Genomic DNA, 27309 nt, shown 5'->3' on the forward strand with positions numbered 1-27309 from the left:
TTCAGGTGCTCAGGTCTTGGAATAAAGGTGTGCTGTTCACTGCAAATGAGAAGTGTGATCTTCTCTACAAAAAAGGGCACAGAAATATACAGTGTCACTTAAAATGCGTAGAGGTGTATGCTAACCTTTTTGCACTGATTCTTTGAGAGAGACTGTGGTAGCTTTAAAACCATATCTTATCTGCTTACTGTTTGATCTTCTCTTTCTCAGGGTAAACAGAATAGCTTCAGACCTCTCCAGGCTCCATAACTGACAGCAAGTGAGGTTCCTGTTTAATGGATTGTTTAGAGCTTAATTTTCCCCCTGTTCTTTAGGGAATTGGTGTCTCTGAGAAAATAATTGCATGCTTGATGAGGACAGAAACTTTACTGCAGTGGTCCAACAATCTGAATACAATTGTGACACTATACAAGAAACTTCAAGCAAATGGCCCATTCAGAAACCTTACATAACTGTGGCAGGTTTGAGTTTCCAGCAGATTTGAGTTTGCCTTTTTGATTATCGTCTGATGTGAGAGGAGGCTTAGAGTTTCAAGTTCACAATAAACCTATTCAGAGCAACTCTTTTATTAGCTTGAACAGTATCTGCAGAGTTCTCTTCATCTTTGGCTTTACTAAAAGAAACTATTTAAACTTAACCAACAAGCAGGGATCCTGGAATTATAAGCAGAGTATCATTTTGTTTTGATAAGGCTGTCTATTACTTTGGGCTCTCTTTGGAGTTCTTAAATGACCCTGTTTCTCTCTTCTGCATCATGGAACTTTTAGTACTGTTCCATGCAACTTGCTTGTTTTTTAAGACTTCAAATTACTTTTAACCCATTTACTGGGTGAAAAACTGGCCCTGGGCATGCTTGCCACAGAGTCTGTCTGAAGCTGCAGGTGTTAAATGTAAATTTTGGATTATATTAAATGTATAGCCTTTTCCCCTACCCTCGTGCAGTTTGGCATAACAGGAAGGACAGAGTGAAGTACTGACAGGTGGGAGAAGGTTAGAGTTGGAAAAGAGCAAGTATTTTCTGTGTGTTCAAAGGGGAAAGCTGAGGTTTTGCAAGTTTGGGATCCTGTTTGGATTTTTTTAAACCCTTCCAAAAAACCCAGAAAACAAGCTGGCTTTATTCCCCTGTTTTGTTCTCATAGACTGAAGTCTTTCCTGTTGATTGTGGGATCTGTTGTAGTTATTCTCCCATTTCCTTGTTGCTCCCGGACTACTGGTGGACTCCTGCATGCTGTCCTTCAGGCAGCTCCTGGGAATAACTTTGAAATTCTAGTGACTGTAGATTGTGGCTCTTGGCTCATACATGTGAAATTTCACACAGTACTGCAGAGCTGAACATGCTCAGTAGCTCTGGGAGAAGTTCTGATAGTATGCATTCTACTTAAAATCTTTCTCAGAGTTTAAATGAATGAAGATATTTAAGCTTTTTAAATGTGAGGCTCACTGAGAGGTGTTTCAGTGCAGGTTCCAGAACTGTACCTTAGAATCTCCTGCCATAGTTCTGGAGATTGTAAGTTTGTCTTCTTTTGAGATACACCTATTCATTTCTATCTTGTCTGAGAGAGAATACCGAGTTCTATCATGTAAGATTCTCTTAAAAAAAAAAAATGAAGACCAGGTCTTATTCCTCCATACTGTGTTATCTCTGTGCATGAGTAAAAGTCTGTATTTTAGACAAAGCAAAATAATTTGTTTTGTGTTAAATCTTGTGTGGTGGTCCATCTTCTACTATAGAGAAACCTTTGGGCTTTCCGTTTCTTTATATGTGGGAAGATATTTTTGTGTTGTGGCTCACTGGTATATCCAGGCTGATTAAAATAGATGGTTTGTGCTGAGTTCCTAGGTGTCAAGGTAGGATCAGTGAAGTCTGAAATGTGTGGATAAATACTATTGAACTAGAAGACTTCTAATACTGATTTTTGTTTTTATTCCAGGAATGTGCTCCGGAGAACCTGGAACTGAAAAAGAAGATTTTCAGTCAGTTAGATCTTATTGTTGGTGACAATGTTATCTTGAGCAGCTCGACCTCTTGTCTCTTACCCAGCAAATTGTTCACTGGCCTTAAACATGTTAAGCAGTGTATTGTGTCGCATCCTGTAAGTATGATGGCATGTTTTGTTATTGTGGTAGTAGTAGTACAGGTGTTCAACTAAACTGCATCCCGAACTCTTCCCTGCAGACTGAGAGATACAGAAGGATATTTGGAGTGCTTGTGTGCCATCGTTAGTGTGCAGGGGCCTGACTTATCAGAAAAACTTTAGTTTGGTCATGCTGTGAGCAGCAGCATCTACTAAATTGAGAGGACGTATGCATCTTTCATGCTGTTGGCTCAAGATACATTTTGTGTAAGCTGTTGTGCTCATACTGTTGTGTGTTACTCAAACTACTGGCTCTCAAAATATAGGAATTCTGTGTTTTGAAGACAAGCACATAAAATCCCCTACTTTATTCTTGTGGCATCGTTAGTCTTTTTTAGTATACTTTTTCAGCTGCTCTTGAGTAACAGTAAGGATCCAAACAGTGAGCTGAATGTGCTTGTCAGGTAATGTCAATGACAGATGGAAGCTTTTGACTCTGGTTTCTTCAGACTTCTGATGCAGAAGCAGTATACCTGAAGAGGAAAAGCAGGTGGATGACATGGAACAAATTGTACTTGGAGCTGAATCGGCATGCTTTGAAACCAGCTGGGACAGGGCAGTGATGCAGAAATGGCTTGTCTAGAGGTGGCAGCAGAACCTCAAATTGCTGAAGGACACTTGTGAGCCTTTGTAGAGGTCTGTGGGGCTGCCAGACAGAAGTTTATCACATCTCTTTTCAGCACGGAAGAGCATTTTGTCTTGGTAACTGGGATTCTTACTGCTTCTGTTTTCCACTACTCAATAGCTAATGAATTTGTTAGTCTAATATTAGTCTGATGTTTGACAGATCAGTTAAGAGGACTGTTGTTACGAAGGTTTGCAGTATGTGGAGGAAGGTACTGCTCTGTTGCCTGCAAACATATTGTCTCTCCAGGGCATCCCTCAGGGTGTAAAGTAAATATCAGTTCCCTGAGCATGCTCAAAAATGGTAGTGTGAACACAAAAATACAGCCCTCCTTTACTGTAATGTCCCTACAGCTACCAGTAGCGTAATATTGCAGTGTCAAAGCATTTGGTCAGTCCTTTTCTGACACCCCTCCACTGCCACCATTGTGCCTTGGGGTGACTGGGAAGCAAGAGGAACAAAAGGATTGGTCTCTTTCTGTATAATTAGTTTTCAACCCCTTTTAATTAAAAAAAAAAGTCAAACTTCAAAGTAGGCATCTGTGCTGAGGTTTAGCCTTTCTCCAGTCTAAAATTCAGTAGTTCCTTATCTCATATTTCCAGGGTTGTAACTTTCTGTAGTGCAAGAGAAGAGATAATGTCTCTTCTAGACTCCTGTATTAAGTAACTATAGCTATGATTGATTATTTTTTTTTAACCCATTCCTGGGCTTCTGTCTATTCACTGTTTGTCAGTCTTTGATTTTACATTACTCTTTCTTACTGTTTTCCCAAGTTGGTCTGTACCAGTTGACTTGTTTATTCTGAGCTGCAATCTTTATAGGAGCCACTGCTGAAACCAGGTTTTATCAGATCTGGAAAGGTAGCTAGTCCCTGCGTAAACATTTTCTAGGTTGCTGTTATAGGGATATAAGTATTTTCCAAAGCAAATACTCTGAGTGCCTTAAAATGTCTAATTGTTCTGAAATGGCTTTGCAATCCAACTGAGACTATTTTTTTTAGTAATCTCAGCTTCACTCAAAAGGGAATGTACTGGAGAAGCTGAGCCAGTGTACTCTTCCAGGGGCCTTTCTGCATCTGTTATATAAGTAAACATGCTTGCTTTGTAGTAGTTGTTGGCTTTTGGTGGTGTTTTTTGTTGATTTTTTTGTTGTTGTTGTTTGTTTTTAACCATGGCCTTACTAACATCTTGAACATGACAGTAGGACATGGGGAATGGTGGCTGCAGGAAGCGAGCAGCTCTGGAAGACACTGTGAAAACAAGAAGCATGGAATTTGATAGACCAGAAAAATTAAAAGCTAAAGTTGTAAAGCCTTTAGCACAGGTGAGCGTGTTGAGGAGAAATGAAATTAAATGCCCAAAGGGCGGAAGGAGCTCATTCCTTTGCTTAACATAGTGATAGGTTCAATGAAAAAATAAATTAAATCCAATAGCACAGCTGTATGATAGAAATGCACGCAATACTTGTAGGTACAGCTGTTCTCCGCAAGCAGTTTCAGGCAGGGTATCAGTAGAAGTCATCTTCTGATGAAGAAGACTATGAACTCTTTAAGAAGAGCGATTCATTTCTCATGTATATGTATATGCCTGCTAGGTCACACAGCTAGAAATATGGAACTAGAGGAGATGTGTGCCATTGAGTGAAGTCCCTTGCTGTACAGGAAACCATCTAATCAAATCACCTTAGAAATGTATTAAGCTATATCTGTTAGATTTCTTTAACTCTGCTATTCCTGCTGGAAGCGTCTTCTAATTTTTGTTCCAATCTTATTAACAGTCCATTAGAATGAATTTGATGTTTGTTGGCAGCTTTTGTATAGCTTAATTTTTTCCCTGTGTTTACTTTGTCATATCCTTTCTTAGGTTTCATTTTGTTAGGGTGAGTAAGGTAAGCAATTCTGCTCCCTGAAGAAAGGCTTTGCATTCCCCTTCTCATTTTTAGAAACCTTCCCCCATCCCCAGTTTCATCCATGTTTTACCACTTCTGGCTTTTGCCAACATCTAATATGTCACTCGTAAAAAATTATCTTCCTAAGTCTTCTCAGTGTGCTTGTGAACACACCCATATACTCCCCATGCCAAGTTAATGAAATAGAATATTTCAATAAAATGACTGTCAACACTGATCTTGGAAGAAATTTATAATAGCCTCAGTCTCTATCAACAATTAACGTGTCCTCTTCCTGATTGGAACCTGTGATGTACTTAAGGGTTAGAAAAGCCTTCAGAGAACTTGGTGCTTGCAGTGTTTTGTGTCTTGCTAATTTGCCTGGTACCACAGCTCTGATGGTGTCCATCATGCTATTCTCAGTGTTGGTGGTGGCACTGCCAAAGAGACTAATGTGAGAAAGTTTATGTTGGAACACAAGGTACTTCAAAGAGAATGAAGTGTGTTACATCAGTAGTTAGAGCAGATGTAAGTACTGAAAAGAAAGAACATGCAGAGAGGAAAGACTGCTTGCATGTTGCTGTGACTAAATCCTGTCCTTGCATTTACCTGAGCACAGTTAAGAGCAGTTGACGGTAAGGGAGCATGGTGAAAGAATCAGTACTTAATTACCATCCTTTAAATGTCAATGTTATTTCTGGTAGTAGTTTATGACATGTTAGCTCCTTCTATTGCCTGGAAACTAGACCAAGAGCTGAGTTTAACACGTTAAGAATATGGCTGAAGGACTGCTGCTTCTGGAAAGAGCATGCAGGCAGTATGACCTGAAGAACTTTTAGCTGTTTCTCCATGTTCTTCAGAATTTTTTGTTTATTACTTAAAAAATACATTACACAAAGGTCTTGACTTGATGAGAAATTATATTTAGGAAGAGTCAGGGAGAGGTAATTCCTTTATTTTTAAAGTAGGTACAGTGTTTGAAGGTAACCTGTTCTGCAACTTTTTCAAAGTGTGTTTTATGTGGTATCTGGTTACTGTGTTTTACATATATTTACAGGCTTGGGCCAGTAGTAGCTTATATGTTAAGTGTTCCATCTTACAGGTGGTGTTTAGCAATAATTTTGTTATAAAGTTCCTGAATATCTAAAAGGAAATGCCTTGTTTCATTTGGAAAGACAGGTGGTGACCATGTGTCTTACAATAACAAACAGCCTGAATATTGAGAAAATATCAGTTACTCAAGTCAGTATGAAGTCTTCACTAGTACTGTTTGAGTGCTATCATCTTTAGTGTAGCTCCATGGACTTTGCTGGGGTTAAGGAGAGATAGATTTAAATGCAACATTAATTATTTTTTTAATTTGCATTAATACACCAGCTTTTATTGGATTGGTGAAGTATTTCAGGGTCTAAAGATCAGTCTTGCTGCGTTCACTGGAAAATATCCACACTAGTAGCAAGCTATAAAGACGCTTTATATAAACTTGTACTGTTAATCTGTTGGTAGTTGACATTCTTCTTTTGTCTTTCTTCTTGAGGTAAATCCACCTTACTTTGTGCCGTTGGTTGAAATTGTTCCTCATCCAGAAACAGATCCTTCTACTACAGAGAGAACATATGCTCTGATGAAGACCATTGGTCAATCTCCTGTCAAACTAAACAGAGAAATTGAGGGGTTTGTTCTGAATCGGCTCCAGTATGCAGTGATAAGTGAAGCCTGGAGACTTGTGGGTGTATGTATATCTTTTTTTTTTTTTCCAATTTTACACACACACACTGCCAGTTTTGTAGATGTGACAAGCGAGATTGTATTTTTAAATTTCCTATAAATTTGTGTCATCTTTGTTAAACTGTCCCTTATGAACATGAACTATATATTAACATGTAAATTAAAAACAGTAAGAAGTTATGTCAGTTATAAATAGCAAAGACTGACAAAACCAATGTGATACGATCATAACAACTATCCTTTATCCTGCTGTCTTTTCAGAATACTGTCATTTTTGTGACAATCAAAAGAACAATCTTAAAAGCACAGAAATCAGAATACTGGTTTTTCTTTTTTCTAGGTTGTCTCGTTATTTTCTGAATGTTGCTGGCCTACTGTACAGTGGTTATGAAAATAATATTTTAAATGGTTTTCTCTTTGGCCTTTCAGGAATTGCACTCATAGGTTCAACAGTTATTTGATACTTGTAGGTAAAGACAGATTTCTCCTCCTCCTGCCCATTCAGACTTCTGGCTGAGAATCATTTGTTTGTGCCCCTTCAGCTTTTCCCAGTTACCTGTTCTCTGCTGCAGAGTCTGATCTTTCATCAGGAAGAGCTGAATTATGAGTCTGTTGCTATTCTGTTGAGAAGAGATTCAGCTGGGCTTGAGCAGGGCTTACTTTTTTGTCGTGGAGAGTGTTTTGATTTTCCAAGCTGTTTAAAACAACCATGCACACAAATATAAGTAAAGATCTTAAAACTAAGGTAATACTAACATATCGTAAACAAAGCAACTCTTTTTCCAAAGCAGTATCTAAACATAGTTGCTGAACTGATTTTGCTTACCTGTAGTTAGCTTCCCCTAGCAACACAATACAACAATATAAAGGAGGTGGTGAATAATAACAATAATTAGAACAGTGTTGTTAGGAAGGAACTGATATTCTGCTGGAGATGTCTCTTTAAATTAAAGAAAAGGTTTCTGTTATTAAATAAGTTAATACAAACTCTTAAGTATATGATAAGAAAAAACCCTTCAGAAAACTGTAGTCATTTTGAAAGACACAGCATAGAGAGGATAGTAACCTCCAAATTATTTTTGAAACCGTAATAACACTAGGGAAAAAAAGGATTTTTGAGAATAAAAATGTAAAAACAACTGCTAAAAAATGCAAACAAGGAAGGTAAGTTCACAGGGGAAAAGCTAGCTGAACTGCAATGTTCACTGTTAAGGAGATTCCCACACTGTAACCTTTCCTTGAAAGGAAGGGATCTGATGTAGCAGTAGAACAAGTCATGCTAAGAACAAGATTTTTGGAGGAGGAAAGAGTAAATGAGTAATGGCAGACTGTGAAGGAGAAATGGAACTTACCTGAGAATCCCAAAACTTAAATATGAAGTTGATGAAATACTGACATAAGCACCTTTTTACACAGCAACTAGCATAATACTGCAGAAATGGAAGTTGGCACTTACACCTTTAGTCTTTTAAAAGAGTTAAAAGAGTCATTGGGAAACTGAACCCATAAGCCTGATAATGTGTAGGCATATTGATACAATACCCTTGGTCAGCACAGGTATCCAGGGAAGTAATGCCTCCAAAATCTAGTAGGTTTCTTTCATGTCTCTGAGAGGCATAAACTGAATTGTGGAAGCCACTCCTATAGAAACCTAGGATGCTAAATATGAATGGGTTCAGGGAACATTTAGACACATTCTTGTTAGAGGAAAACCATGCAGAAAGCAACCTCCAGCTGTTGAAGTCTCAAAGACTGGACTGCTGGGAGCTGAGACAGTACATACCATTGAAAGTATCACTCTCTGGTCTTCAGTTATGGAAAGAGTGTAACAATACTTCATGGACTACTATTGGAAAAGAGGTATTGATCTGAGGTGAACCTTTAGTATGAACCTGTATGGATGGTTTTGTGTGGGTGGTGGTATGTGAATAGTTACAAAATAGTGCTTGAAGTAGTGACAGATAATGAAAGTTGCTTTTGTTGTGCATCATCAAAGTTTCCAAGTTGTTCTGTTTTTGTATAATTTTATTGATTTTCAGGCAAATACGCATTTAAACTGTAACAACTTTGGCTGTGTTTCCATTCCAAAAGCCTGGACAAATAGCAGCTATCAAAGGTGTATAGTTTCAGCTGTGTGACTTCAGGCTACACACTGCCTTTGACGGGAGGAGAATCACTGCAGGCCTGAGCCAGTTTCTGTGTTTCTACTGTTGTGCTGCCAACTCTGTAATTTTTATTGCAAGTCATGTTCTTTTGGTGTTTTCCACTTTCAAAGTGGGGAAAAATACTTCTTGCTTCTGATTAAGTCACTTTTCAGAGGGTTAAAATACTGAAAACTTCAGGCTCCCCACCTCACAGTCCTTGAGAGGCTCCTGAAAATCAAGTTTTACTCACATTGATTCCCTCTGATAACAAAAGTTTTCATTACCCTAAGAAGAACTGGGGGTGGAAGATAAACTACAAATATTAGCAGGAGGGACATATTAATAAAGCATTCTTGTCCAAAATGACCATGCTATTAATCCTTTTGTGATTAGATATGTAAATTGTGCATATTGGATGAGGCAATCCAAGTCAGCTTGGATGCAGAGCACAGGCATTCTTACGAAATTACTTACGAACACTGTGGTATTTTGATGCTAATAATTGTATATTGCTTTTGACTAGTGTAAAAGAACAATGAGGCAGAATGATAAAATGTAATTTCAAGCTTACTTCTTTTATTAGTGGTTGTAAAGGTCTGAACAAGTATCTATGGATGCCTACAGTTACATGTCATATACGGATCGGTGCTCCTATTTCTGTTAAAAGTTTTCTTTAATTTTAACATGGTGAGTGCTAGAGAAAAATCTCTGTTGTTTCTGGAGGACTGTTGTATTTGCACTGCAGTGTATCAGTTCTTTGCCACATAACAAGAACATAAATATTCCAGATATAAATGCTATGTATGAACCAGGAGAGAAACATAGCAGCAGTCTCCAAGTGTTTTGAAGCCACTTGAAATGATCTTAAATCAGCCCCTTTATGTAAACAACTATCTGGTTTTTTTGAGGACTTTGCTGAGATATGAGCTCAAAAGCTTCTCATCTGCATCCTCCCCTCAAAAATATTTATAGTAATGGCAGGGGAGTGATCTTAAACATGCACGCATGTGCACATATGCTTGTATCATAGTCCAAATTTGGACACCTTTGCATGGACCAAAACAGTCTTTGTTGTTGTTTTGGTTTTTGTGGTTTTTTTTAGGGTTTGGGTTTGGGTTTTTTTGGTCAGTTGAGCTTACTTCATTCAAGACATGAGCAGAAGCTTCTCCAGTAGAAGTACTTATGTACTGTTAAAAAAGGCATTGGTGGCAGGACAGACATGGAGGTATAGCTGTACTAACATTCATCTGGAAAACTTTATCACAAATGGACTGAGTGGCTTGCAGGATACATTTTAGTTCCCAAATGTAGCTTGGCAACTGATGACCTGCCAGTCCCTCTCTTTTCCTTAGCAGTGCTGTGTTGGGATGTGTGGTGGGTGAGGCATGGGGCAGGGATCATACAATGGGAGAAGGGGTCTGATACAGAGCATGAACATGCAGCTGTATAGAAAACAATGTGGTAAATATAGCTGCTTGCTGGATGATGCGTGGGGCTCACCAACTTTTGTCATGTCGGTCCAAGAGTATGAGAGGCTGTAACACAGACAGAAATCTGAGGTAAGGCCCCGCTGGCAGGTTGGGTTCAGGCTCGGACTCCCTATGATGCTCAAATTGCATGTGGGCGTGGATGCTGGAGCAGAGAGAGAGGCATAATTCAGGGCAAAGTGATGAAAGTAACAACAAGAAACCGAGATATTAGGATACAGTTTGTTTTTGCCAAAGGTGCTGGGGTCCTCAGGAGCATACATGGGGTGGCTGGGATTTTGAAGCTGGGAACAAAACAAGTGCTGTGAATGCAGAACTGGGCCGAATGTGGTAGTGGGAAGGACGGAGTTAAGGTGTTGAAAAATTAGGAGGCCTGAAGGTTGAGATCCCAATTTGTAGGCAAGTAGGAGAATGAAAACTCATTTAGAGACACAGAGTTGGGTGCTGAGAACTTTGGCCATGCGGTTAATTAAGAACATGGATTTAAGGATGCAGAAGTTTGACTTTACAAGAACTTAGAAGCAAAGAGCATAGATTCATTCATGGGCCTAAAAGAAGGAATTCAAGCAAGCGTTCCCCTTTGAGGCAAGAGTGCTACAATGAGATGTTTCATTTTGGATCCGAGTTAGTCTTTTGTGTGGCAAGATGTCTTTTTGCACATTGTTTTGACTTGCAAGTCACGAGCACTTGGGCAGTGCAGGTGTTTGTGGCAGGAACTTTTTGTGTCAGTTATCTGTGTCTTCCCATGCTCCACAATTTATTCCGTGAAAACGCAGATAGTGGGAACACTCCAGTCTGTCTCTGTAAGGTCGTGTATCTGAGAACTTTCTGTAAGACCACATAGCATGTGAGATTTGACATTCTTGTAGGTTTCTTATTTATGTTTTTAATTCTTAGGTCTCTGGTAGAAGTGTTGCAAAGCTGATTATGATGACAGTAAAAGATGTACTGAGAGATGTTGCGGTTGAAGATCCTTATTCCTCTCTTCTCAACCCTAAATTTTTATATTATAAGTTTGGAACTATTAGAATAATCTGTAGCCAGTAATAGGAAAAATATCTCAAGACGGCTTTCTCTGTTATTCCGTGTTACCATTTATTTACTTTCTCATGCACCCATTGACAGTGATCACTGATATATCTGATTTTGTTCATAACTCCTTGGAGCAGAGACTTATTGCCGCTATTTGCCTGGGAAGCACCTTGTGCACTGCTGACACTATTACTTTCGTACTTTTACCAGTACCAATGCATTCTATAGTAGCTTGGGATTATGTTGCAAAAGAGTGCTAGTTAAATAGCTTGACTTTATCTGGTTCTGAAGGTAAAGTTTTGGTTGACTTCATCCAGAAAATAAAAACCAAACAGTTTCACCAATGCTTTAGATCAGAAGTCTCAAACCTTGCTCTGAACATCTAGGACTGTCCTTTTACTGTGGATTACTGAGTGGAAGCTTTTCTTGGTGAAATATTTTTCTAAGCATCAGCTCGAATTTGCAAGGAGGTCGTGAAATACAGTAACACTGATAGGGAGGAGAACATGGCGGTTTTTCAGCCCTGATCTAATTTAGGAGTTTCAGCTGCTTTTAAGAACCTGCTAGGACTATTTTGCATGATGGATCATATGATAAGTGTCTTTAGAGTCTGTATTTTCCTCTGTATAAGCTTTTGGTAGTGTCTTAATATATTTTTTCTTTAAAAGTGGTTTTTCTTTTAGTTTATACTCATTGTAAAAGACAAGAAGAATGGGCAGCCCTGCCATTTTTGTTAGTCTTCTGGAAAATAAAGTCATGGTTTGGCTGTGTGTCCGTTTTATTTCATTTTCACAGCAATCGGGTGCATTGGCTTCAGTCCCTAATATATGTACCTCTCCCTTCTCAGGTGACTAGCTTGGCAGTCTTTAAATGCTGGCAAGACTTTTTTAATTCTGAATGCCTTATTATTAATTATATTATAGCGTTATCCAGAGGACCTTTCCAAAAGATCAAAGATAAGGTAAAAGGTTAAACATCTAGTTACAGTGCCCCATAAAAGGGGGATATCATAAAAGGAAGTTTATAAGGGCCAGGGATAAAAATAGTGTTGATACAAAGTGTTTCTTACAGGGTGAGGTGAGTGAGGGTGCCATAGAAGAAGGAAGACAAAAGCCAGCAAAGTAAGGAGGTGTGAATTGTATGGGACAACAAGTTTCTCAAACATGATGAAATGGAAAGAGATGGAGCTGGTAGAGGGATCTAGGAGAAAAGTCATATGCTCAAAATGAGAGGACTGGAGTAAGATCTCATCAGGGTGTGGATCGAAGTGATTTGAGTAAAGTGATAGTGAAGAGAAGGGTGTAACAAGTGCTGCTGGGAGAGAACGCATATATTAGTGGCAATCAGAAAAAAAAAAAATACTGTATTTGGGAGATAAAGGGTGAAGTGGCAAATTTGGAGACAAGAAAGTATGTGGTCCAGGAGGGAGTGGAGTCCAAAATAACTCTATAGACAGACTGGAGTGAGTAGGAGAACATGATGAATTGGTAGTATCAGAAAAAGTAAGATTTTTTTTTTTTTTTTTTTTTGGCCATGTCACATTTAATATGATTACAAACCAAGTCAGTGACAGAAGTTGCGATGTGGGTGTGACTCACAGATGTAAAGACTGTTGATTAAAACCAGGGAGGTTGGGTCAGGGCCTAAAGGTGGAGACTGCAGAACCACCACAGGTTTTTGGAAAGGAGAAAAGCGTCCCTGCATAGTGAGAAGCACTAATAAAATACCAAAGGAGCATTAGGACAATACTGTGGCATTACAGGAGATTAAAATCTCCAGGAAGATGAGATTGTGGTATATAAATAGTGTCATAAGAAGTGTGGAGGATCCTGAACTAGTTTAGATCTTGAAGTTTGACTGGCCCTTGGGGTCACTGAGGATTTTGGTGGAATTTATTTTAAATTAAGATCTTAATTTTGTAGCTGTGAAAGCTTCTGGTGAACTCTAACACACTTTCTCTTCCCTCTGACAAGTGCTCGAGGGGAAGGCTTGCAAGAAGGGTTACCCAGGATGAAGAGGATGAAAAATCCTCTTGGGAAGATTGTTTCACACCTAGACTTAATGAAACTGGGTTGGAACTCTTTCTTGTTTACTTCTTAGCATAAACACAGATCCTTGTGGAAGATACCTTGCTGACCTTGCACCCATCCTGCTGAATCATTCCACCAATTTATGATCTTAACAAAGTGGGAGTAGGGTTATTCCCTAGGGGAGGATGGTCTAACTTGTTTCTCACTTACACGTTTTTCATTTCTGAAGAGAAAAAGTAAAACACTTTTCTTTAAGAGGGTCTATGTGACAAGGAGAAACGGAGCTCACATGTATAGAATAATATATTCCTCAAATGGAGGGATCTGTCATGTTTTCCTTCTGGTTGCAGCAATTTTTGCCTTTTAGCAGCTGCTAAAGTCAAAAGCTATAGTCAAAAGGCCAAGAGCAAAGCACTCCATCTCATGATTCTGAAGGTACCTGGTCTTCAAATGTCAGTACCAAAGCTGAGGACTACAGTATCAAAAGAAGTAAATCAGTTTTTAATTTGAAAATTAATTTGCAATGATTCTGAAGTGTTTCAAGAGCCTGTTAACTCTTTAATGTTATCTTTACAGTTTTTAACTGCTGCTGTGTTTCAAATGCATGTCTGGAACTTGTGGTTAATCTTTTGTCCACAAATCCATGTCAACCAGGGGAAAAAAAAAATCACTCATCAAGCACAGCTTTACCAGCATAACTCATTGTTTGGCTGAAGCACTCCCAACGGAAGAGTGCTTTTGTTGACTTTGCTGATGTCGTTCAGAGAAGTTGTGTTGCCATGTCAGGGGAAAAAACTGTCAGAGAACGTACGGTGGCTGTGTTAGTTACACTGATGCTGGTCTGTAATCTGAATGCTGTCTGAGGTTTGCATTAGTCCTGTCTTTATGCAGACCTTCTTGTCTGCCTCGAGATGCTTTACCCATACCTATGCCTTACCTTTAAATTGAAGAAAATAATGCTTCCTTATCCCTGCCATTTTATGTCTAATTAAATTGTTACCAGAGCTGTGTGTACCATGTATGGTGGGTAGATCTTAGTAATTACATTATCATTTCCTTTTTAAGATAGAGTTCAAAAGCCACCTGCAACAGGGATTCAGCCAGGCTTGGTTTTGGTAGGAGCAGTGCCTACCAACAGATTGAGACTTGAGGTTGAGTCTTATAAAAGGCTCTATTTAAGTCTGAGATAATGAAACTTGATGTCTGTGGCAAGCTGTAGAAGTTATGTTGGTCCTTGGCTTATCGTTTTCTTTTTAAGTAACAGCAGATGATATAGTTGATGAACACAGGGAAGACACTGTGGGTGGGATTCCACTTGCTTAAGATGGGATTTCTACAATGTAAATACTGACATCCAAGGTCCTTAGTCATCTTTCAGTCAGTGAGGAGAACTAGGCCCTTTTAGGACACAACTCATCTATTCTAGATACCTGCTTTAGGACACTGATTTCTTTTTCCTCCCTAGTGATTATAGAGTCTAAATGTCTAGCTCAGATGTCAATGTCTACAAGAAGTCAGGAGAGCTGTCCTGCAGGTCTGCAACTCTGGCTGATCACTGTGATATGAAGGAGCATTCAGACAGGGCCCTGTGAGAGGGAAAGTTAACAGAAAAAGACCTGCCTTTGGCCAAGCAGATGAGTATACCTACTTGTATTCTGCAGCTCAAAGGGACTTGTGGAGAAAGAGGCACTGAGGAGGGGAGAGCACTTCAAGGTAGGGTGAGAAGACAAATGAGAAGCAGTTCAGCATCTCTTCCACCTTTTTAACCAGAAGAAAATGTTTTTATGTCTCTGGGAATAAAGACGACAAGTTCCTGAAACCAAGCTTTATCTGATGGAATTGGTTAGAACAGGTCTTAGTTCATTCATATCTTTCTGGTAGGTGGAAAACAACCTCATATGATAAATATTATTCTTCTCAACTAAATCTGTTAAGCTAATGAACTGTAACTCATTTTTTTTACAAGCCTTCATGTGCTTGCCCTAACCTGATGGGGGCGTTGGCTTTCTGGTAAATGACAGCATGTGGGTGGAACAGCAGTGCCCAACTTTTAACAGGAGAAATGCTTCATTTTGCATGCTCCGTATCCTGCCAGCTCTGAGATGTGAGGCTGGCAATGACTCGAGAACCTGGGCAGGTTGAGGCTGGGTAGGTTGATGTGCAATGGGTTTTGTGGAAGGGAGCGGCAGCTGCATTGCCTGCATGTTTAGTCCCAGCCTTGTTCTCAGGTGGCCTCAGGAGCAGTACCCACTGCTGTGCCCCTGTTCTGCCAGTTGTGACTGCCCCAAAATCCAAAATTAAGAGAATGTGAAGGGAGGTGTTAAAAGGGCTGGTATAGTACTTTGACTTGGTATAAACTCTTTTGGTCATGTGCTATTAAGAGTGTCACGTTTGCTCTGTGTTCTCTGATTCTCAGTTTCTGAGATAAAAGTATGTTTGTTAACATAGACAGCTTGATTTAGTTTTATTACATGACTTATTGTAAGTAGTAAGTATCAGGCAAATTAGGGTGTACAAATAGTACATATTGTATGAAAAAGTGTTTTAATCTAAAAATTTAAAAATAAGGTACTGTCAAAGTGTATCAATGTGTATTTGGATTATGAAGTACAGCAATCCTAGAGATGTGAATGAGTGTTTATACTGAACCATAGGAAGGCTTGCATAATAGACGGACATTTCTGGCAAACAGTTGTGTTTCTGTTTGCAAGCTAACTGCTGTTTCTAGCCTTAGATTTTATAACTACTTTAATTTTTTAATTATATACAAGGAGCAGGCAATTTTGCATTAAAACCAAACATTCACAAATCTTCCTTCCTGTTCTACTTTTGCTACTTAGGAAGGACTAATATCTCCTACTGATCTAGACCTTGTAATGTCTGATGGATTGGGAATGCGATATGCATTTATTGGACCTCTGGAGACCATGCATCTTAATGCAGAAGGTAGGTAGTTTAAAATTATATGAATGTGAAGGGAAGGCTTATATGACACAAGACTCTGGAAATGTTATATAACAAACCAGGTTAGGATTGCTGCAGCTATGACTTGTCTCTCTCTTTACTGTAATGATAAGAAAAGGAAAATTTATCTAAAACTTGAGGTTGGATGGAAGGAAATGGATATTGAATATCCTGTTGTAAGTAATCAGGTGAAAGATGACAAATCATTGAAACGCTAGTTGTGTACTTCATTTTTTTCCAAGATTTGTCCCAGTGCTTTGCAAACCTTGCTGTACCCATCTGATAATCAAGGGTCAACAGAAACACACTTTCTGTAGATGAGTGTGCTTTTTTGGGTTGTCTTTGGTTTTTTTCTTCTCCAGAATTTGTAGCATAGGCTCAGTGTAAGTATCACCGGAGCTGACTTGCTTTAAGCTGGCTTAGATCCTGAGTGAAATAAAATTGCTTCTGTCTGCAAAATACTGTGCATACAAAGTTGACTTGACAAAGCAGTCAAGTAACAGTTCAACATCTATCTTGCCTAATCAAGACAGATTTTTAGATGTTTTTGGAATAGTATACATGAATCCCAGCTAAATAAAAAGTCAATTGCATAAAACGAAATAAAAATTACAGATCAGGGTTACAAAGGTTTGAGCAATGAATTTAACAAAACATGAAAACTTCAAGAAGTGAAGATCAACCAAATATATTTTTAGATCTTTATGTTATGGGCTATGTCTTTTATTGTTCTGTATGGTCCCTGCCATGGTACATGGCCCCTGCTCCATTACAGGATCTTTTAGGCACTACTGCAATGCCTAATAATAAAATAAAAATAAGAAACCAAGATCATAAAGTATCAGTGCTCAATTACAAGTATTGTTTTATGTCTACTTGTTGGTTAGTTACTTGGCAGAAACTTCGGTCTCTTAAGGCTGACTAAGCAATTTTGACATAAATGTGGAATTGTGGATCTTCCACCAGAGTCTTTCAGCTTGTCAGTTTGGTTGTATATCAGTAAATTAAATGTCACAAAGTGTTTGCTTTTGTCCATTGTTAGGTAACATCCATCCTCTAAATAGAGGCTCCTTTCTAAAGGTTTCCCTGTTCTGATCTATTAACATCTGGCAGTTTCCAGTCCTCCCTTTAGTGATTTTGGACTTAGTCAATATAAACCATGTATATTCTTTACACAGAACAGAACAGGTGCACATAGTACTAGACAGCAATTTACCTGGAGTCTTGCAGACCAGGGTTGTCCAGTCCTGCCCCATCACTCTGCTAAACTGCCATGCCATCCTCTGCAGGAACTGTCCATGCACTGGGTCTTCTGTTAGAGTCACTTGGTTTGATTTTAATAGAGGCAGTTAAGCAAAATGCTTGTTAATACCAAAAAATTTTTAATCCATTTTAGAGATCAAATCATACTTGTGAATTCTTTTTTTATCCATGTTTTAGGCTCCTTAATTCTAAAACAATGTTTACTTGAGATTAATGGAAACATATAAGTCATCTGGGCTGGTTTTGATGCTCTTCCTGGAGTGCCCTCTGGCATTCTATGTTCCATCATGATCCAGCTTAGCTTCCTTCCTCCCATCAAGAAGTAGTCATTGTTACAAAAACATTTCTGGAATTTCCCATCTCAAACCAGTTTTAGGTAACATATGCAACTGGTAGGTTGCTTATTTATGGCAGAGATTATCCAGCTTCTGGATTTAATGCTACCTTCTGTTAGGAATTTTAGTATTCCAGATCAGAGAAAGAAAAATTATGAAGTATAATCCAAGAGACTGATAAACTGGAAGAGTAGTCTTGTGGTGGGCTTGCAAAATACTGAACCAAAATATACCTGTAGAGTTATTTTAACATTATATGATCTTCTTAATTAAAAATAACCCTAAAATAACACAATTAGTACACTTGTGGACTGCTCCACTTATGCAAAAGCACCTTGTTGGCTTGTTCAATAACTTGGATCATGAGAAGTATTGCTTCACTCCTGATCTTGCAGATGCATTGTCTCCAAGTCTACAGCTGCTCCTCTTTATGTGCTGGCAGGCTGACTCAGGCTGTTGCTCTCATCAGAGACAGTTTAAATTAAAATTGCTGATGTCAGGGCACATGATGACTTATGGTCGTAGTTCGTACCAGTGCCAATTTCTCTTTGGTTGCCCAGTATTGCTTCACATAATACGGAATAGTATGGACTTCCTCTTGATAGCCCAGGAAAACCCACTCTGGTGCATTGTACTAATAGTGTCTGGTTTTTATTGATGGAGGGAAATAGAGATAGAGATAAGAACCCCCCTCTATCCTGTTTGTTAGCCTGTCTAGCAGCTTCACCAACTTCACAGCAGCTTTCTTTACAGCCATAAGGTATTAATTACCCACAATCCTAAACTCTCTGCTAATCAGTGAGGAAGGATGTTGGGGATGCAGGAAGCGCATGAGAAAAATTGTGTTATGTGTAGGACATGCAGGAAGATGAAGTTTTTCGGGGTTTGTTTGTTGGGGTTTTTGTTTGTTTGTTTGTTTTTGTAAGAGTGTTGTGATATTTTTGTTTGGTTTTGAATAAAGAGTATTATTCCAATGATTTTTTCTGAGATCAGTGTTATTTCTTTCCCTGTGGGATGCATACATCAAGATCCTCCCATGAACTTCCTATGTGCTAATGCCAGGTTTCCCCTGTATTAGTTCTTTTGTCCTTTCATATTCATAAATGATCCTACCAAGAGCTATTATCCAGGCTACTTTAGATAATCCGCTGATCCATGCATGAATATTAGGAATTTTGAATATATGGCAGTGAGACAACAGCCTTGAACATGGAATAAAATGACAGCGTCAAGTCACTAAAAGGAGCAGAAGCAGCAATAGCAATTGGAGAACTGAATTGCAACTGACAGGAAGGAAACCCCTTTGGGGGGAAAAAAGCATGTCCAAATTGCATAATATTATAATGTTGATTGTTGGTAAATAAAATTAACATTGGTTTCAGTAAGATCTGTATTTTGAGTCTGTCATCTTATGATTTCACATGGCAGCATTGCAACAAATGCTGTTAAGTCTTTTACAAGGAACATCAATAGACTGCACTAGAGTAATTTTACCCATTTACTTATCATGGGATTATGTCAGCAGATACAATGTCCCTCCTGTATATGGACCTGGCTGTCTGTGAATATACTGAAGATGATCCAGCCTCAGTAAGATTGTATCTCCTGAATCTCTTGTTTCTTGAACTGTGAGCTGCTTTTAAGCCTTTGCAGAAAATCATCTGTAAAACCAGAGGCTAGACTATTGCATACCATGTTTTACATGTTTGCAGCAGAAGTTCTTCATATATATTTCACAATTGGCTGTCTTAGATCAGTTACTTTATTAGTGGGTTATTTAGTGAGCTATAATTGGAATTTAATCTTGATCTAAACTGCTAATATTAGCAGAAGAGCTGGATAGGGGCAGGTTGAGGGATCTTTATTGCTATTTTCTCTCCTGCATTTATAAAAACACCATTCTAGGATCATATTCTACCTATTACTCACTGTGGTATTCGTACAGGTGTCTACAGGAGTTGTGTGGAAATTGGGGCTGATGTATGGTCCCTATAATGTAAATGCAAATACCTGGTAACCTAGGAATGAGTCTTCATGATCAAAATTGTATTTCTCATACTGGAAGTGGGAATACTTGCTTATAGTAGAAGCACCTGCCAGATGAATTGGGTTTGGATGGTAAGAGCAGAATGATTGTGCTGTATGAAAAGCACAAAACACGGAGAGGGGCAATCATAAGCCATGGTTCAAAGGAAGGAAACTTTTCTTGTCTGGCTTGAGCAAAACATAGCCAAGCATGTTTTTTAACAATTACTGTAGGCAGGCATGCTGGCTGGTTCAAAAGCAGAGGTTATTTTCATTGCTATGGCTGCTGCTTTAATGCTGCCATATAGAGAGCAAACCAAGCTTTAACCCAGTTCAGGAGCTTTTGTACCACAGGCTAGTAAGAAGAAGGCGTGAGGATCTCTACGTTAAGGTAGTAAAATCTAAGAAAAGGAAGATTACTTCTGTTTCTGTCCAACCCACATGTTATGTTTTAGGATAATAAAATATGTCAATTCAGGAATACTTGTAAGAGGGTACTACTGAGATGAAATATCACAGTGGTACATAATCAGACAAAAACGTTCTTTCATGAACCCACCAGCTCATACATGTTTACACACATTCAATTATTTCCCAATAGGCTGAAGAAAGCAGTTTATAGTCCTACAACTGTTGTTTGCCTCTATGCAACTGCAGGGCTTTTTCTGTATGAAAAAGTTTGTGTGCAGTAAGCGAAAGTGTGAATTTTTCAACATACTGGCTGCTGTGCACCAGTTTCCTTCTATGGACACTTAGGTGTAAAGCGGTTCCCTCCACCTTCTGAAAGGAGCACATGACTTTGCACAGGAATTCTTAATGCTTTACTGCTCAAGTCATTATAGATGTGTCTAAAGAACACATCTTGGTACATCCTTCTCCCTTGCACTAGCAAAAGAATGTGTATGGTCATCAAGTGGCTCAGGCTGAGGAATTCATCCCAGATTTGAAACTGATCTAATAAAAGAAGTGGGTTCATATTAACTCAGTTTAATTCCTTGATCCAGCTCACAGCAGCCCTGCACAAATATTTGTAACACAGGGACAGTAAGAAGAAAACTTTTTTTGGTGCTACCACTGTCTTAGGGTACTTGAAAGTATTCATGCAACTGCAGTCTTAAGTGAATTCATATGGGAATTAATGCAGAGTAGCAAGTGTCCTGTGAATTCACACCCTAACTAAGAACACGCATCTATGTTCAGACACCCTTGATGAAGATAGGGTTGCATTTAGAAAGTTTTCCTTGGAGCTGTAATATATGGAAATGTAATCCCTCTGTCAGCAAAACAAAGAGGTTGGGACTTTTTTTCTCTGAACGTAACCTAACCATGACAGATTCCACTGTGATGTTCCTGAAATATGCCCCTTCTTTTCTGTTCTCATCCATGTTCATCTTCAGTCTTACCAAGTGCAGCCTCTTCTTAGATTTTTACCAGCTAAAATCAACTCCACCCCAATCTTTTCAGATTGTTGATGCTATTGCATCAGTGGCTTGACCATCTCGCCTACTTTTTTTGAGTCATTACAGTATCTTATTATGCTGCTCATCAGGTTCGAAGTCATCAAGTTAATACTCAGTATCATGAGACACCCTCTGTCTTTGGTGTTTTCCCTGTCCTTGCCAGTAACACTTGCTCCTGTCTCTTGTTTTCTGTCACAAGCATCTGAGTGCCTTCCTCCTTTTGCCCCATGTGTAGTGTCCTTGCCAGACTGGTTTACCAAGTTTGCTTGCTTGCATCCTTCAGCCCTCATGCCTGTCTTATGAAGAGGAAGCAATGAGACTTAGCATACAAGAAGCTAAGATACTTGAAGATGCTTACATACTATAATGCATGAATGTACTCCATTTTATACTGTCATGTTCTCCTTTTTTCCTACTACTCCCATCACCTTTATGTTTATCAGCATCACTTGTGAAGAGGTCCTCTCAGGGCAGTGGATCATTTTATGCATGCTTCTAAGCTAAATATCTGTCCTGAGTTCCTTTTACTTCATCAATGCCTCGTTTATCTTGATGATGCAACTAGAGGCATTTCACCGATACCCATGTTCACACCACACCAGTGCAAGTCCTTCGGGTAAGGACCTGCAAACCCAAAGTGTAGTCATGTGAACGAATTCTTGTGGGACAGTTCATTAGCTATTTTGGGAACTGCCTGGACTCTCATTGAAGTTAAATAAGCAGCACCTTATTCTTTCTTTGTTGGTGGTGTAAAGAGCCTTGCATTTCCTAGATACATATGGACAGCTCAAGAGCCTTGAATCAATGCCCTCGTGTAGCTTGTGATAACATGTTCCTGTAACTATTCTGTACAAGTCAGAAATGCTGAGTGGGTTTGGGACTTTCAAGGAAGATAGAGTATTCCCCTTTTCATCTCTATAATCCTATATCCACTACTCCCTTAGAACATTTTACTCATTCCTGTTCTTCCACACTCTGCCATAGTTGTAAACATGTGGTGGAAGGAAGATTCAGGGAACTCCTACCTTCCCTGGAGGTATTTCTGTTCTGTATTCATGGTTCTCAGGTGCCTGCTGCAACATCTGCGTTCTTCCACAGCCTCTTCTCTCCAACATTGATGAGGTGAGCGTGCAAGGAAGATGGAGGTTTAGAAAGGGAGCCAACAAAGCACACAGACAAGAGGAAGCTATTGTCATTCCTGTGCTGCGAGTTGATTCCCCTCTTTCTCTATCCCACATGCATCTTGTGTCATTCTTTTTCTCCAGCTGGAGATAGTGGGGCACAGTGTGGGCACAGCAACTGGATGCAAGGAGAGAGATTGATTGTTTTTAACAGCCCGATTTGCCATCTTCTTCCTGTTTCTCCAGCTCCCTGGTGTTGCCCTATCTGTCTCGCACTGTTTACGGATGGTAATTCTTCCAGCTTAAGCTGCTCCCGAGGCAGTATCAACAAGGATTAAAGTTAAAGTAATTCTGTCATATTTGTTTTCCATCTTCTTCGCTATGCTCCAGTGAAGTGCTCTTCTCATCCACATTTGCAATAATAGCCCTGACCTTTGAACCAAAGGACTCCTAAGTCTAAACGCCTGGAGTCAAATATTTGCCAATGTTGAGTTTGCAGTTGAAAAGCAAAGTGATTTTTCCAGCAGTGTTCCCCATTGCTCAAGTGCCTTCTTGAGGCTTGCAGCATAGGGTTGATCTTGATTACTGAAACCGAGTTAAAGATTGCACTAGTCTCCACTGACATTTCACACTGGGAGTGTGTCTTGGTTTCGGCTGAGATAGAGTTAATTTTCTTCTTAGTAGCTGGTATAGTGTGGTTTGGATTTAATGTGAGAATGATGTTGATAACACACTGATGCTTTAGTTGTTGCTGAGTAGCGCTTATCTTAAGTTAAGGATTTTTCAGTTTCCCGTGCTCTGCCAGCAAGCAGGTGTACAAGAAGCTGTACTGAGTGAAACTGAGACAGCTGACGCAAAATATCCAAAGGGATATTCCATACCATAGGACATCATGCTCAGTATATAAACTGGAGGGAGTTGGCTGGGAGGGGCGGATTGCTGCTCGGGCATTGGTCAGCGGGTGGTGAGCAATTGCACTGTGCATCACTCCTCTTTTCTTAGATTTTGTGTTTTTTTAATTTTATTTTATTAAATTAATTTTCATTACAATTATTATTATTATATTTTATTATTGTTAGTATTACATTTTATTTTATTTTAGTTGTTAAATTGTTCTTATCTCAACCCACAAGTTTTACTTTTTTTTTCCAATTCTCCTTCCCATCCTACTGGGAGGTGGGGGAGTGAGTGAGCAGCTGCATAGTGTGTAGTTGCTGGGTGGGCTTAAGCCATGACAGAGCGCTATCCTGAGTTAGCTATTTTGAAATTATTATTTTTTTAATCTTTGAGTGAGATCATGTGTATATTCTAAGTTTTTATACTAATTCTGGTGTATTTCCCTAACTTGAGACTTGAAAGATTTTGCAGTGTCCACCCCCTGCTTGGCATGCAGCATACATGCCTGCATGTTGCCATTTCAGCCACAATGTTTGTGGAATGATTAGTGAAAGTGACTTATCCATATGACACCCCCCTGCCCCTGTCAAGGGAAGGTCAACCTCAGGGTGGAATACAGTGGACATGTAAAGAATCAGTTCCATGGTAGTTCCCTAAGCAACATAACCTGCATCTTTAGATGTTAGTATCACCAGGGCAGCTTGGTGTGCTGACTCTGAAAAGTAACACGGAGGGTGGAGTGGAGTGGAGACGCCGTGGCCAGGCTCTGTGATTGCAGGGATAGGGAACTGGAATGATAGGAACAAGAACAGCTGGTCCTTGCATTGGATCCACTGGAGCAAGGAAGTAAAATAATGGGGGTTCTGTCAACCTAATGCCCTACTTTTGATTTATATCACATGTGCCCAGTTCTGGGCACAAACATCATGTAACAAACATCATGTCCTTTGGGTGAACTTTGCTCATTATAATATCATTATAATACCAAAACACACCTCCATCCTAAAAGCTACCCACCTCCAAGGTGCAACCACCCCCCCCATGGAGCATGCGCTCTGAATCTATTCTAGCATATACCTTTAAAAGCAAAGCGAGAGAACTTTATACCAATCAAAGTAAAGGTATGTATGACTAGAGTCACTCAAGCTCCACGTAAAGGGAAAAATAGTATAAAAAGACCCCAAAAGAGGAAGACTTTGCCTTTGACACTGTCTCTCATGGCATACTCCTTGAGAAACTGGCGTCTCGTGGCCTGGATGGGTGCACTCTTCACTGGGTGAAAAACTGGCTGGATGGCCGAGCCCAGAGGGTTGTGGTGAATGGGGTGAAATCCAGTTGGCGGCGGGTCACAAGTGGTGTTCCCCAGGGCTCGGTGTTGGGCCCTGTTCTGTTTAATATCTTTATCGATGATTTGGATGAGGGGATTGAGTGCACCCTCAGCAAGTTTGCAGATGACACCAAGTTGGGAGGCAGGGTTGATCTGCTCAAGGGTAGGAAGGCTCTACAGAGAGATCGAGTACTGTGTTCAGTTTTGGGGGCCTCACTGCAGGAAAGACATGGAGGTGCTGGAGCGTGTCCTGAGAAGGGCAGCGAAGCTGGTGAAGGGCCTGGAGCACAGGTCTTATGAGGAGCAGCTGAGGGAGCTGGGGTTGTTTAGTCTGGAGAAAAGGAGGCTGAGGGGAGACCTTATCGCTCTCTACAACTACCTGAAAGGAGGTTGTAGTGAGGTGTGTGCTGGTCTCTTCTGTCAGGTGGCTGGAGATAGGACAAGAGGAAATGGCCTCAAGTTGCACCAGGGGAGGTTTATGTTGGATATTAGGAAAAATTTCGTTACTGAGAGGGTTGTCAAACATTGGAACAGGCTGCCCAGGGAAGTGGTTGAGTCACCATCCCTGGAGATATTCAAAAAGTGAGTGGACAGGGTACTTCAGGACATGGTTTAGTGGGCATGGTTAATGGTTGGACTCGATGATCTTGAAGGTCGTTTCCAACCTAAATGATTCTATGATTCTATGACTGTTAGGGAAGATACCATCATAGACAAGTCAGAAGGATATCGCTGACTTCTGGGACCAGTTGACGGGCTGAGCCTCTCTTCCCCCTTCCCCCCCCCCCCCCTTGGGACACCTATTGGATGAGATTCAAACACTCGGCTGTACCGAGTGCTTCCCCAGGAAACTTAGAAATCTCTATATGTGGAGTTGCTTTCTTTTTTGATTTTGTGTGCTGTGTTCAATATTCGCATGTGCTTTGCAGACAGTGTGTTTATCACCTGCAATCCAAAAGAACCTGTACTGTTACCCTTTAATGCAACAATGTTGAGATCAGCTATACTAATGCTGCTGCTCTTCTCTAGACCCGTAACTTTTTTTCTTACCTTTTCCTATTTTGCTGACTTTGCATAAGGCTTCTTTTCATTCACACATTGCATGCAGTGAGTGAATTGTATTACCCAACCTGCATTTGGCATGTTTCTGTTGCATTGGTGAGCTACACCCACCCAGAAATTGTTCTGATTCATTCAGGCTGTAGATGAGCTGCCAGTAGGAGCTCAATTTCCAGGACTAGCTGGCTAAGTGAGCTTTGAAGGCCATCTCCAGCTCAGGAATTCACATTGACCAGTGTCCTGGTTTCAGCTGGGATAGAGTTAACAGTCTTCCTAGTAGCTGGTACAGTGCTATGTTTTGAGTTTAGTATGCAAAGAATGTTGATAACACTGATGTTTTCAGCTGTTGCTGAGTAATGTTTACTCTAAAATCAAGGATTTTTCAGCTTCTCATCCCCAGCCAGCGAGAAAGCTGGAGGGGCACAAGAAGTTGGCACAGGACAGAGCCAGGGCAGCTGACCCAAAGTGGCCAACAGGGTATTCCATACCATGTGATGTCATGCCCAGTATGTAAACTGGAGGGAGTGGGGGCTGGGGGGATTGCTGCTCGGGGACTAACTGGGCGTCAATCAGCAGGTGGTGAGCAGTTGCACTGTGCATCATTTGTATATTCCAATCCTTTTATTATTACTGTTGTCATTTTATTAGTGTTATCATTATCATTGTTAGTTTCTTCTTTTCTGTTCTATTAAACTGTTTTTATCTCAACCCAAGAGTTTTACTTCTTTTCCCAATTTTCTCCCCCATCCCACTGGATGGGGAGGAGTGAGTGAGCGGCTGCGTGGTGCTTAGTTGCTGGCTGGGGTTAAACCACAACAGAGAGGTAAATGTGTCAGCCACATCCAAGCATTCAGCTTTCCCAAGATACTAATGTTATCTCTTTAGATCGAGACTTGTGAAAAAGATTTCTGGCACACAGTCTTCTCTTCTACCTTCTCCTGACTGTACCAAAATCAAAACTACCCAGATCTATGGTATTATTACACAAGCTTACCAGGTGGTTGAGAGGTTCCCCTCAGGTACTTTTGAAAAGTACCAAACCCAAACTATTTGGCACTGGTCTAGGTGTCATAGACCTGTGTCAGCTGGATAAGCACCAGAATAACTGGTAACAGACACTGCTCTGTTTAGCATTCCTTCCATTGCCAGTTGCTCATGTGGATTTGCTTGAATTGCCATATTTCACTGAATTGCCATTTTTGATTTTGTGATTGTCCAGCTGGCAACAGCTGCTGCCAGCAGCTGTGAGTTAGCAAGTGTACCCAAGTCCACATAGTTCTGCAGTCTTCAGCCTCAGTCATTTCTACTTCTACATCTGGGAACTTCACGCATGATGTTGCATGATGTGGGGGCAAACTTTTTGCTCAGACTCCTCACTGTTAGAAGAAAAAGCTCACGTGAGCAAGGTGGAATGTAAAGATCATCATCTTGTGATTGGTGCATGAGTCCCATGCAGAATTGTCTTGGGTTCCCAAGATTACTCATGTGGATAATATATCCCCTGTGGGTTGATCTGGGTTGGCTTCAGGTGCCAAAGTCTGTGAGCCCATCTGTTAAGATGTAATAAGCAAGCACTTATGCTAATGACAGGGTATGGCCAGTAAACCCTGATAACCAGTGGTCCTTTCCAGAGTGTTTATGGAGGCGGATGGTCTCTGCTTATTCCCTCAGTGAAGAGACAGAATCATATCACAGCCCATTCCCCATCCCACAGTAATGCTTCTCTTCCTGAATCTCACTTCCTGCCAGTGATATTTTGGAGCCCACTGGGTAATTTGAAGGTTTCTGGC

The 27309-nt window shown here is 40.0% G+C and overlaps 1 protein-coding gene across 3 annotated transcripts in view; it reads left to right on the forward strand.

Annotated features, from left to right (window-relative positions):
- The window catches only part of CRYL1 (crystallin lambda 1), a 61057-nt gene that overhangs the window by 24987 nt on the left and 8761 nt on the right, over positions 1 to 27309 (forward strand). For 2 of the 3 annotated variants that reach the window (XM_069808187.1, XM_069808188.1), the window contains 3 exons: positions 1932 to 2093; positions 6185 to 6379; positions 15909 to 16014. In XM_069808187.1, coding sequence (XP_069664288.1) covers positions 1932 to 2093; positions 6185 to 6379; positions 15909 to 16014 — 463 coding nt within the window. The remainder of the gene's footprint in view (positions 1 to 1931; positions 2094 to 6184; positions 6380 to 15908; positions 16015 to 27309) is intronic. The other variant, XM_069808189.1, reaches the window with a different exon arrangement.

This window comes from Haliaeetus albicilla, chromosome 20 (assembly GCF_947461875.1).
Source record: "Haliaeetus albicilla chromosome 20, bHalAlb1.1, whole genome shotgun sequence".
In the NCBI taxonomy this organism is placed as follows: domain Eukaryota; kingdom Metazoa; phylum Chordata; class Aves; order Accipitriformes; family Accipitridae; genus Haliaeetus; species Haliaeetus albicilla.